Source organism: Nomascus leucogenys, chromosome 8 (genome assembly GCF_006542625.1).
Source record: "Nomascus leucogenys isolate Asia chromosome 8, Asia_NLE_v1, whole genome shotgun sequence".
NCBI lineage: Eukaryota > Metazoa > Chordata > Mammalia > Primates > Hylobatidae > Nomascus > Nomascus leucogenys.
In genome coordinates this window covers 101128551-101141630 of record NC_044388.1, presented here as the reverse complement: position 1 = coordinate 101141630, position 13080 = coordinate 101128551, and the positions used below count along the sequence as shown (strand labels likewise).

The 13080-nt window shown below is 39.5% G+C and overlaps 1 protein-coding gene across 3 annotated transcripts in view; it reads left to right on the top strand.

Moving 5' to 3' along the window:
* Positions 1–13080, top strand: part of SCAI (suppressor of cancer cell invasion) — a 194084-nt gene that overhangs the window by 127943 nt on the left and 53061 nt on the right. For 2 of the 3 annotated variants that reach the window (XM_030817810.1, XM_030817808.1), the window contains 4 exons: positions 7977–8078; positions 8338–8439; positions 9517–9595; positions 11612–11711. In XM_030817810.1, coding sequence (XP_030673670.1) covers positions 7977–8078; positions 8338–8439; positions 9517–9595; positions 11612–11711 — 383 coding nt within the window. The remainder of the gene's footprint in view (positions 1–7976; positions 8079–8337; positions 8440–9516; positions 9596–11611; positions 11712–13080) is intronic. The other variant, XM_030817809.1, reaches the window with a different exon arrangement.

Genomic DNA, 13080 nt, shown 5'->3' with positions numbered 1-13080 from the left:
GTTCAAACGATTCTCCTGCCTCAGCCTCCCAAGTAGCTGGGATTACAGGCACATACCACCACACCTGGCTAATTTTTGTGTGGTTAGTAGAGACAGGGTATCATCATGTTGGCCAGGCTGGTCTTGAACTCCTGACCTCAAGTGATCCTCCTGCCTCAGCCTCCCAAAGTGTTGGGATTACAGGTGTGAGCCACCGCACTTGGCCAGGAGTTGTTTTTGCGTAAATTTGTCAAAAGTGAATTTCAAATGTTTTTTCATGACAGAGTAGCCCCATGATGATGAGATTTAATGTACTAGAAATGAAATTTACTGGAAATTACACCAGTGAATACATTTTTCTAGATGTGTTTTTTATACAAGTTTAATTTTGGATCCTATCCTAGCATCTATCAATCACTTTTGTTATTGTTAAATTTTTCTGGTATTTCTCCATTTTTGGCTTTTATGACCATTATTTTGCAAATGTCTACAACATTTTTGAAATTATAGTATGAATATACTAAATGGAAAAATTTTGAAACATTTATGGTTTGTACAGTTATACTATCTTAAGGCTCGGTATTTTTCTCACTTTTTTTTAATTCAAAGAAAATTTTTCTAATCAGAAAAATATAAATTAAAATCAAATGAGATATCACCGACCCAGATGACTAAAAACAAAAGAGACCAAGAAACTGATAATAGCATATCCTGGCAACTAGTACAAGAACTGAATATTTCATACTATGTAGAAATAGAAATTGATAGATTCACTTTAGAAAAGTGGCAGGCATTATCTAGTACAGCTCCATATGTGCACACTCTATGACCAAGCATTTCCAATATTTTCTTACTGATCTGAAAGAATTCCGAATATATTCTACATGAAAGTCCTTCGTCAGATTTTTGTATTGAACTATCTTCTCCTACTCTTATCTTGCCTTTTACTCTCTCCTGATATCTCCTGTCTCTTTCTCTCTTTTTTTTAAACATCTGTTAAAATATTTATTAGTATCTACTCAATGCCAGACACCCTTGTTTGAAATTCCAGTGAACAGAAGTCCTTAATTTTAATGTAGTCTAATTTATATTTTTTTTCCTTTCTGGTATGAGCTTTTTTGTGTCCTATTTTGAGAAATCATTGCTTACCTTACCTTTCATATTTAGATCAATGATCTCTTTGAGATTTATTTTAGTGTGAAGTATGGGTCAGATTTTCCTTCTGGATTTCCAGTAGACCTAGCACCATTTACTAAAAAGACCATCTTTTCCCTGCCACACTGCAGTGTCACTTTTATCATAAATCTGATGTTCAAATATATTTGAGTCTGATTCTGTTCCTTTGGTCTGTATGTCTATTATGCTGATACTTCTGACTTCTTTATTATGGCTTTTTAATAGGCCTCGATATATTGTAGTAAATGAAATATTGATTTTTTCTAATTTTTTCTCTTTGATTCTGATTCTTATTTTTATTTCCTTCTTCCTATTTTGAATTTAATTCGCTTAGATAACTGACTTTATTTATTTATTTATTTATTTATTTATTTATTTATTTATTGAGACAGAGTCTTGCTCTGTCTCCTAGGCTGGAGTGCAGTGGTGCAATCTCAGCTCACTGCAACTTCTGCCTCCTGAGTTCAAGCGATTCTCCTGCCTCAGCCTTCCTAGTAGATGGGACTACAGGTGCGTGCCACCATGCCCGGCTAATTTTTTGTATTTTTATTAGAGACAGGGTTTCACCGTGTTAACCAGAATGGTCTTGATCTCCTGACCTTGTGATCCGCCCACCTCGGCCTCCCAAAGTGCTGGGATTACAGGCGTGCCACCTCACCTGGCCAACTGACTTTATTTTTATTTTTGAGACAGAGTCTCACTCTGTCCCTCAGGCTGGAGTGCAGTGGTGTGATCTTGACTTGCTGCCACCTCTTGCTCCTGGGTTCTAGTGATTTTCCTGCTTCAGCGTCCCGAGTAGCTGGGATTACAGGCATGTGCCACCACAGTGGCCCAGCTAATTTTTGTATTGTTAGTAGAGCCAGGGTTTTGCCATGTTGGCCAGGCTGGTCTCAAACTCCTAGCCTCAGGTGATCTGCCCCCCGCTTGGCCTCCCAAAGTGTTGGGATTACAGGTGTGAGCCACTACGCCCTTTTTCCTCTTCTAATATAAAAATCCCTGGGCTGGACGTGGTGACTCATGCCTTTGGGCATGGTGGCTCATGTACTTTGGGAGGCAAAGTGGGGTGGATCGTCTGAGGGTCAGGAGTTCTAGACCAGCCTGGCCAACATGGCAAAATCTGATCTCTACTAAAAATACAAAAATTAGTTGGGCATGGTGGCATGTGCCTATAATTCCAGCTACTTGGGAGGCTGAGGCAGGAGAATTGCTTGGACCCAGGAGGCGGAGGTTGCAGTGAGCCGAGATTGTGCCACTGCACTGCAGCCTGGGCAACAGAAGAAGACTCCATCTCTAAATAAATAAATAAAATAAAAATCCAAAGTTGTAAAATTCTCTTTAAGCATTACTTGAATTTTATTCTACATATTTTGATATTTTGTATTTTTTCCAATCCTGCTCCTTCTATAATATTTTATATTTTTTATTTTCTTTCAGTTGAATGTATTTTCTAATTTCTTTTTTAACTCTTACCAACAGTATATTGCACATCTCCAACTTGAGTTTGATAATTATTTTTTTCAGCATTTTGAAGATTTAATTTCATTATCTTCTTCTCTCATTTCTGTTGAGAAATTGTCTGTTAGATTTATTGGTCATATATTATATCCATTTAAGGAAATGTTTCTTTCCTCTGTGTGTTTTTAAGATTTTCTCACTTTCTTTGATTCTTTGCAGTTGTACTATGTTATATTCAGGTGCAGTTTTCTTTATCCTGCTTGAGGTTCACAGAGTTTCTTGAATCTGTGGGCTTCTGTCTTTCATCTATTTTGAAATACGGTTATTATGTCTCTGAATATTGTTTCTCTTCTATTCTTTTTCTCCTCCACTTCTAGGACTCAGTTACATGTTTGTAGACCCTTTCACAGTGCCACATGTGTCTGTTATATTCTTTTATGTGTTTTTCATCATTTTTTCCTCTCTAGGTTTTAGTTAGGCTGTTTTCTGTTGACTTCTTTTCTGTTGACTTCTTTTCCATTTCACTAACCTTGTCTTCTGATGTGTTTAATCTGCTATTTAACCTTTTATTAAGTTTCCTATTTCACATATTGTCTTTCTTAGCTCTGGATTTTTCCATTTGATTGTCGTTTTATAGAGTAAATTTTTTTTTCCTAGCCTAGGCAGCATGGTGAAACCCCATTTCTATAAAAAATACAAATATCAGGCCAGGCAGTGGCTCATGCCTGTAATCCCATTACTTTGGGAGGCCTAGGTGGGTGGATCACTTGAGGTTAGGAGTTCGAGACCAGCCTGACCAACATGGTGAAACCCTGTCTCTACTAAAAATAAGCCAGGCATGGTGGCTCATGCTTGTGATCCCAGCTACTTGGGATACTGAGGCAGGAAGATCACTTGAACTCTGGAGGCAGAGGTTGCAGTGAGACAAATTCGTGCCACTGCACTCCAGCCTGGGTGACAGAGTGAGACTCTGTCTCAAAAAGAAAAAACTAAAGGGCCAGGCGCGGTGGCTCACGCCTGTAATCCCAGAACTTTGGGAGGCTGAGGTGGGTGGATCACAAGGTCAGGAGATCGAGACCATCTTGGCTAGCATGGTGAAACCCCGTCTCTACTAAAAATACAAAAAATTAGCTGGGCATGGTGGCGGGCACCTGTAGTCCCAGCTACTCGGGAGGCTGAGATGGAAGAATCACTTGAGCCTGGGAGGTCAAGGCTGCAGTGAGCCATGATTGTGTCACACACTTCAGCCTGGGTGACAGAAGCAGACCCTGTCTTTAAAAAAATAATTTTTTTTTTTTCTTTTCAGAGACAGTATCTGGCTCTGTCATGCAGGTGGGAGTGCAGTGGCACAGTCATGGCTCACTGAAGCCTTGAACTCCCAGGCTGAAGTGATCTTCCTGCCTCAGCCTTCCAAAAATGTTTATGTTTTATAGAGATGGGGTGTTGGTGTGTTGCCAAGGCTAGTCTCAAACTCCTGGCCTCAAGCAGTCCTCCTGCCCTGGCCTCCCAAATGTTGGGATTATAGGCATGAACTACTGCACCTGGCCCTTTTTTATTTTTTAGTAGATTTTAATTCTCTGGCAGAATTCCGTATTTCTTCATTTGTGTTCTACCATGTCTATTTTGTTGATCACACTTAGTAGTTATTCTAAAGTCCTTTTCTGCTAACTACACTCTCTAGTTATACTAACTACAAGTGTGTTGGTCTGTTCTATTGCTTGTTTCTCACTTTTAAAATTATCATATTATCTTAATATATATAATTATCATATATCTGATAATTTGCTTGCATTCTAACTTATAATTAAATTCCCCAGTATTATCTTTCTTTTCTTTTTTTTTTTGAGACAGGGTCTTGCTCTGTCGCCCAGGCTGGGATACAGTGGCATGATCTTGGCTCACTGCAACTTCTGCCTCCCTGGTTCAATTGATTCTCCCACCACAAACTCCCCAGTAGCTGGGACTACAGGCGCACCCTACGAGCCCAGCTAATTTTTGTATTTGTTAGTAGAGATGGGATTTCACCATGTTGGCCAGGCTGGTCTCAAACTCCTGACCTCAGGTGATTCACCTGCCTCAGTCTCCCAAAGTTCTGGGATTACAGGCGCGAGCCAGCACGCTTGTCCTCAGTTTTTACATTTCATTTATTGTATTTTTCATTTTTAAAAGTATAGGCCGGGTGCAGTGGCTCACGCCTGTAATCCCAACACTTTGGGAGGCCGAGGTGGGCGGATCACAAGGTGAGGAGTTCAAGACCAGCCTGACCAATATGGTGAAACCCCGTCTCTACTAAAAATACAAAAGTTAGCCAGGCGTGGTGGCACGCACCTGTAGTCCCAGCTACTCAGGAGGCTGAGGCAGGAGAATTGCTTGAACCCGGGAGGCAGAGGTTGCAGTAAGCCGAGATCACGCCACTGCACTCCAGCCTGGGCGACAGAGCGAGACTCCATCTCAAGTAAATGAATGAATGAATGAATGTATTGGGTTATTTTCTACATATTCCTTTGATTGGCTTAGTCATGATTTTAATTACTTCTTCTATTTAAGCATATGAAACTAACTTTTTTATTTTTTTAAGAGACCGGGGATGGGGGGCACATCTCACTATGTTGCCCCTTCTTTAATCCCCACCTCTTGGCTGGTCTCAAGCTCCTGGCCTCAAATGATCCTCCCACCTCGGCCTTCCAAAGTGCTTGGATTACAGGTGTGAGCTGCCACACCTAGACTTTTGCATGTTATATATGATGTTTGTATCATCCTGTTTCTGTTTACTGAATCGGGCATGCCTTTTTTCTTCATGCGTTTTATAATTTTTGTTTGTGAGTCTTGTTTGATGTAATTCTGTCAGCTAGAATTCTGTAAGACCTGAATTGAGGATGCCTTCTTCCAATGAAGATCTGCATTGCTTTTTCCCTCAAAACTTGGGGGCGCTATCAGTTTTTTAAGTGAAAAACTTTATAGATTTTTCAGCCATGCAGATAATGTTAATTCAGATTCTCAAACCACATGAGAATCAGCATATGGCCATGAATTCTTGGGGGAGACTTTTCTTGATCTCTTCTCAGAACAAAGGCTAAGGTAGAGTTTCCTTCATGTTTATGTCTCTGGAGCAGATTTGTTTCTAGTGTTCTCCTCTGAGGCCATATCTTTTTGTGCATCCAGTTTTATTTGGGCATAGGTGTATGTGTGCGAGTGGCCATCTTCCAACCAGCCAACCAATTCTTAGCCAGGAGCCCCATGCTACCCTTACTATAGGAAAACAAGGCATTAGTGCCCACTTATCTCCTTAAACCTCTCCCCCTTCTTTAATCCTCATCTCTTGGCTGGGCACGGTGGCTCATGCCTGTGATCCCAGCACTTTGGGAGGCCGAGGCTGGTGGGTCATCTGAGGTCAGGAGTTCGAGACCAGCCTGATCAACATGGTGAAACCCCATCTCTACTAAAAATACAAAATTAGCCGGGTGTGGTGGCACATGCCTGTAATCCCAGCTACTCAGGATGCTGAGGCAAGAGAATAACTTGAACCTGGGAGGCGGAGATTGCAGTGAGCTGAGATTGTGCCATTGCACTTCAGCCTGAGCGACAGAGCGAAACTCACATACACACACACACACGCACAACATACACATATATGTATATTAAATGAGTTAAATGTTTGAAAGTGTAGATAGTAATCTTCATAAACTTCTCATCTTAACTAAATAATTCCTCTTTTTTTATTTGATAGAACATGTACTTTAAAAAATTCTCGTCTGTTTTATTATCATGTGTGTTCCTGAAGTTCTATATAAGTATTACTGAAATTGGGAAAGGATACAGACTTAAATATTGTGTAGTGCCAAAATGTATGGAAGAAATTACTGTAAAATATGGATCATAGGCTGGGCACGGTGGCTCATGCCTGTGATCCCAGCACTTTGGGAGGCTGAGGCAGGAGGATCATCTGAGGTTGGGAGTTCAAGAACAGCCTGACCAACATGGAGAAACCCCATCTCTACTAAAAATACAAAATTAGCTGGGTGTGGTGGCGCATGCCCATAATCCCAGCTACTCTGGAGGCTGAGGCAGGAGAATCGTTTGAACCTGGGAGGAGGAGGTTGCGGTGAGCCGAGGTCACGCCATTGCACTCCAGCCTGGGTGACAATAATCAAACTCCGTCTCAAAAAAAAAAAAAAAAAAAAAAAATGGATCACAGTTGTATTTCAGCATAGCTAATTCATCAAAAGTTAGCTCTTTTTTCTCATGTAGCAAGAAATACTATCAAACTTCTGTGTATAGAATTTGGGCTGAAAGGTCAGGAATCGTGGCTTATGCCTGTATTCCCAGCACTTTGGGAGGCTGAGGTGGGCAGATGACCTGAGGTCAACAGTTTGAGACCAGCCTGACCAACATGGTGAAACCCCATCTCTACTAAAAATACAAAAATTAGCCAGGTGTTGTGGCACACGCCTGTAATCCCAGCTACTCCAGAGGCTGAGGGGGGAGAATCGCATGAACACGGGAAGCAGATGTTGCAGTGAGCTGAGATTGTGCCACTCCAGCCTGGGCAACAGAGCAAGACTCTGTCTCAAAAAAAAAAAAAAAAAAAGAATTTGGGCTGGAGATCCTTGTGGTGTTAGTGAAAAACTTGCCCCTCACGTAGCACACCACCTACACGTGTGAATTCATCCACCAGTCTGTGGAGGTTAACATGTTTGTAGAACCTAATATAGTCTCTGTGCTGCTGCTGCTTTTTTTTTTTTTTTTTTTTTTTTTTTTGAGACAGAGTCTTGCTGTGTCGCCCAGGCTGGAATACAATGGCGCAGTCTCGGCTCACTGCAACCTCCGCCTCCCGGGTTCAAGCGATTCTTCTGCCTCAGCCTCTTGTGTAGCTGGGATTACAGACATCCACCACCACACCCAGTTAATTTTTGTATTTTTAGTAGAGATGGGGTTTCACCATGTTGGCCAGGCTGGTCTCGAACTCCTGACCTCAGGTGATCCACCTGCTTCAGCCTCCCAAAGTGCTGGCATTACAGGCGTGAGCCACCATGCCTGGCCCCCTGTGTTTCTGTAACTACTTAAAAAAACAAAACTTGAGGAAGTTTATTGATCAGTAGACATGTATATGGCTGCAGAGGTATGTGATAAAGCAAATATAAAAAATGCTTATTATAGGATCTAAATGATGAACATATGGGTGTCACTGTAGAATTCTTCCAGTCTTTCCATCGCTTGAAAATTTCTGTAACGAAATATTAGAGAAAAAGGTACCCAAAGCCCTGAAGTACATGTGAAAGTCACAACTAGTAACGTGATAAAATTCTTTAAAGTCTGCGTGTTGCATTAAGGCTAGGTTGTGTGTTGTTTTTTTTTTTTTCTTGCAGGTTAAGTTCAGTGAACTAACTGTTGACATGTTCCGGATGTTACAAGCTCTGGAAAGGGAGCCAATGAATTTAGCTTCCCAGATGAATAAACCAGGAATGCAGGTAATTTCCTCTTTTACATTTGCAAGTTTGGTAACCCTCTGACTGCTTCTCTCCTGTTGAAACATTGATTATTCAACAGATACTACAGCCTTGAATAAAGAATTCACTTGATGAGACATGGAGAAATAGATAAGCATAATCACAGTAAGACTGAGTGTGAAAATAAGACTTCCTTGATAAGGGCTAGTGAAAATGGACATTGATAATTCATTTGTCAAATGCAGCTTACATGTATAATGTTTTCTGTGTGTAAATATAGGAATCAGCTGACAAGCCTACGAGACGAGAAAACCCCCACAAGTATCTGCTCTACAAACCAACCTTCAGCCAACTATATACCTTCTTAGCAGCATCTTTTAAGGTATGTGTGATCCAGTACTTTTTACTATGAGGTGAAAGTGTGCCCTAACTAGAATCTAAGAGTCACTCTTTTGAAAAAATACTTTAGAGTTTAGGTAAAATATAAAAATGAAAAACTGCCTTTAGAATAATGATCCTGATAATAGATATTTTTGTTTTGTTTTGTTTCCTTTTTTTTTTTTTTTTTTTTAATTCCTGGTAAGCTGTGAAATAGCTGTTTGGGAATGAAAATTGCTTATGATGTTGTGATTATTCCCATCATTAATTAATGATAATAGTGGTTCTCCTTCCTCCAGTTTTTTATTACTCAACGATTTTAGGTGTAACAGTGCAGAACTGGCCAGGCGTGGTGGCTCACTCCTGTAATCCCAGCACTTTGGGAGGCCAAGCCAGGTGGATCACCTGAGGTCGGGAGTTCAAGAACAGCGTGACCAACATGGAGAAACCCCATCTCTACTAAAAAAAAATACAAAATTAGCCGGGTGTGGTGGCACATGCCTGTAATCCCAGCTACTTGGGAGGCTGAGGCAGGAGAATTACTTGAACCCAGGAGGCGGAGGCTGCGGTGAGCCAAGATCGCGCCATTGCACTCCAGCCTGGGCAACAAGAGTGAAACTCTCGTCTCAAAAAAAACAGACCTAAAAAAAGCAGAGTGCCTAGGCTTCCTATATACTCAAAGAGCTCTATGAAACATTTAGATCATCTGAAAGAACTATGAGAAATAGGATAATTCTTCCCAAAGTCTACGTAGAGAAAGCCACAGAAGGGACTTTGTCTTGTAGCCATATAGTCAGGATCTTTACTTCTCCATTCAAGTTTTCAGAGAATACTCTCTAAATGGTGGGGTTTTTGAAGCAGAGAATGTCTTCGCAACTTTTGACATAGTTATAGATTAATAATGAATCTCTGCTGTGTATATAGTTTTAAAGTCAGAACCAAGAAGAGCGTTTCTTCTCTTGGAAAAGACAACAGTGCATTCTTATTTATTCCACAACTTTAAAATGTCATGAACTTTAAATAAAACCATGTTGTTTATCCTTGTTTGTTGTTTTGTGTATGTGATTTTCTTTCATTTCAGGAGCTGCCTGCCAATAGTGTGCTTCTGATTTACCTGTCGGCCACTGGCGTTTTCCCCACAGGTCGTTCTGATAGTGAAGGTACAATAAAGGAATGCTCCCTGTTGTGAGCAGGGCTTGAATTCTCTTTATTTTCTACAAGACGATGGCCCATAGCCCACAGACCATCTCAGGCTTTCTAGACAGACTTCCAAATTTGAAACCTGGTCTATTTGTTGATTGGTAATTTTGTAGATACCCCAGTCTGTTGCATTTTCTGAAATGTTATACGTCAAAGCCCATAAATCATCAGAAAATTCATATATTAAATGCATGCTTCACTATCAAATTTATCAAAAGCATAATATGTAAATACATTTAGATATACATAAGGAGTTTGATGTTTCAAAGTTGAAAAGGATGATGGAATAACCAAGCCTAATGATCTATTTCACATCATTGAATTTTTCTGAGCTTTCAGTGCATTGGGGAATCCGGTCAATGGCTACATGATGGCTGAAAGTCTTTGTAGAAATCAGTGTACTTTCGTAACTGTGAAAGTTCAAGCCCTTGTCATGATTTTGTTTTCTGTCCTTTATTTTGTTTTATGGATTCAATCTGTAGAATATCGGGATGCTGTTTCAGAATAAAAACGTAACACTGTCCAGAACATATGAGTCCAGAAATTGGTCAGAATAGATAAGTAACTTGGATGTAAATAAGATAATTAAATATTTGCCTGGGCAAAAAAAACTAAAAAAATTCTTAACATCCTTAACATTTTCCTCTTCATTTGTTTGTTGAAATTTGCATTCCTTTATAAAATGCATGTCCTTGCCATCTTCCTTGCATGACCTACAGATTCTCTTAAAATGTTAAAATGAAAACAAATCTCTTTAGTCTTTTCATTGCAGTGATTTTTTTAAGAAATGAAATATAATACAACATTAAAAGTAATGTAAAATCTTAAACTACTTTAGTTTTTTGTAATAATGTTAGTACTTTTATTTATAATTATCTTTATGTCTTATATACTGTTAAATCAAGTTTTCTGGGTCTCCGCTTAACATACTGACTTTTTTACTGTTTTCACAGTATGATAGGTAATCGTACTTTGATAGGTCCTTTGAGAGAGATTATATGAACATCCCACAGTTGCTGTTCCATTTAGACAAGAGTTTAGCTAATTCATATGAATTTAGTGGGAAAAGGCTAACTTCAGAACCAGAACTAAAGTGCTTGATACAATAGTGATAATAATGGATATTTGCACGCTGAAATCTGGCAATACATTCTTAAAGGTGAAGTTTTTGTGAATGAGAATTTTCAAATTCTATTCAAATATTTTTCTAAATTTTAGAGTTAATGGCTCGTTTAAAATTGTATTTACTTACGAGATTAAGATTTCATTCTTTAAAAAAAAGATTATTTTATTCTGCAACTTCCTTTTTTTTCTCTGAGACAGGGTCTCACTCTCTCATCCAGACTGGAGTGCAGTGGTGTGATCATAGCTCACTGCAGCCTCAAACTCCCTGGCTCAAGTGATCCTCCTGCCTCAACCTCCTGAGTAGCTGGGAATACAGGCACCTACCACCATGCTTGGCTCATTTTAAAAATTTTTTTGTAGAGACAGGGTCTCACTATATTGCCCAGGCTGGTCTGGAACTCCTGGCCTCATGCATTCCTCCTGCCTCAACCTCCCAAAGTGCTGGGATTACAGGCATGAGCAACCATGTCTGACCAAATTCCTTTTAAAATAATATTGTTAAACCTGAGATTTTAAGTTTGCTTGAAATGTAAAGGTCATTTTGAACATCCCAGATCTCCATTCCTTTTATTACTTAGAATAATGATGCCATAGAGTCTTGTTTTGTTTCTCATTATACTCTGAAGAACTGCTGAATAATTAAATGTTTTTTAAAATGTTGAAAGTGACAACATACTGCAGTCATTTAAATACCCCATTAAATTAAAATGTTAAATTTTAAAATAATTTAAATGTTGTGTAATTATCTTTGCTTGAATCAATGAGAGATTCACACAGTACCTTTGTATTTGAACATCAGGTCAGTGTTAGTCTTCACCTGAAGTCTAGGATTCTTCCCTTTGTTTTTATAGGTCCTTATGATTTTGGAGGCGTACTTACTAATAGTAACCGGGATATTATTAATGGAGATGCCATCCACAAACGAAATCAGTCCCACAAGGAAATGCACTGGTATGTATGCTGGTGTCTCCTCTTACTATGAAAATTATACCTCTGTCTATAAATAGAAAAAATAGTAAGTAAAATGGGGAGTTTTTTCTAGTACTGGAATGATTCCCTTAGACTAAGATTTAGGGACAGACCAGAAACACTTAATTGGATTCCAGCAATAATTCAGGCTCTGTCTATCCTAGGAAATTAGAACTTTTGGTTGATACTCATTGAATAAATATTTTATTGAGTATCTGTTATATGTTACACACTGTTTAGTCACTAGGGATATGTCAGTGAACAAAACTGCATTCTAGTTGGAGACAGTAAATATATACATAAATAAATAATATGTCAGGACATGATACATGTAACGTCAATACGAACTTTTAAACAAATTTTTTTTCTTGAGACGAAGTCTTGCTCTGTCACTTAGGTCAGTCTTGATTTCCTGGCCTTAAGTGATCCTCCCACCTCAGCTTCCCGAAGTACTAGGATTACAAGGTGTGAGCCAGTGTGTTCAGCCCAAACTTTTTTTTTTTTTTTTTTTTTTTTTTTGAGATGGAGTCTTGCTCTGTCACCCAGGCTGGAGTGCAGTGGCATGATCTCGGCTCACTGCAACCTCTGCCTCCCGGGTTCAAGTGATTCTCCTGCCTCAGCCTTATGCATAGCTAGGATTACAGGCACTAGCCACCGTGCCCAGCTAATTTTTGTATTTTTAGTAGAGATGGGGTTTCACCATGTTGGTCAGGCTGGTCTTGAACTCCTGACCTTGTGATCCACCCGCCTCAGCCTCCCAAAGTGTTGGGATTACAGGTGTGAGCCACCATGCCCAGCCACAATTTTTTTAATTTTATTTTTTTTAATTGAAAAATAAATATTCCTGGGGTACATAATGATGTTTCTATATTTAAAATATATCGTGATCAGATCAGAGTAATTAGCATACTCATCATCTCAAACATCCATTCTTTGTGTTGGGAACATTTAATGTCTTTCTTCTAGCTATTTAAAACTATAATATAGGCTGATAGCAGTGGCTCACACCTGTAATCCCAACACTTTGGGAGGCCGAGATGGGTGGATCACTTGAGGTCAGGAGTTTGAGACTAGCCTGGCCAACGTGAAACCCTGTCTCTACCAAAATACAAAAATTAACCGGGCGTGGTGGCTTGCGCCTGTGGTCCTACCTACTCAGGAGGCTGAGGCAGGAGAATCACTTGAACCCATTAGGTCGAGGTTGTAGTGAGCCGAGATTGTGCTCCAGTATGGGTGGCAGAGTGAGACTCTGTGTCAAAAAAACAAAAAAGAGAAAATAAAAACTATATGACATATTATTAACTATAGTCATGCTACAGTGGTATAGAACACTAGAGCATATTCCTTCTAT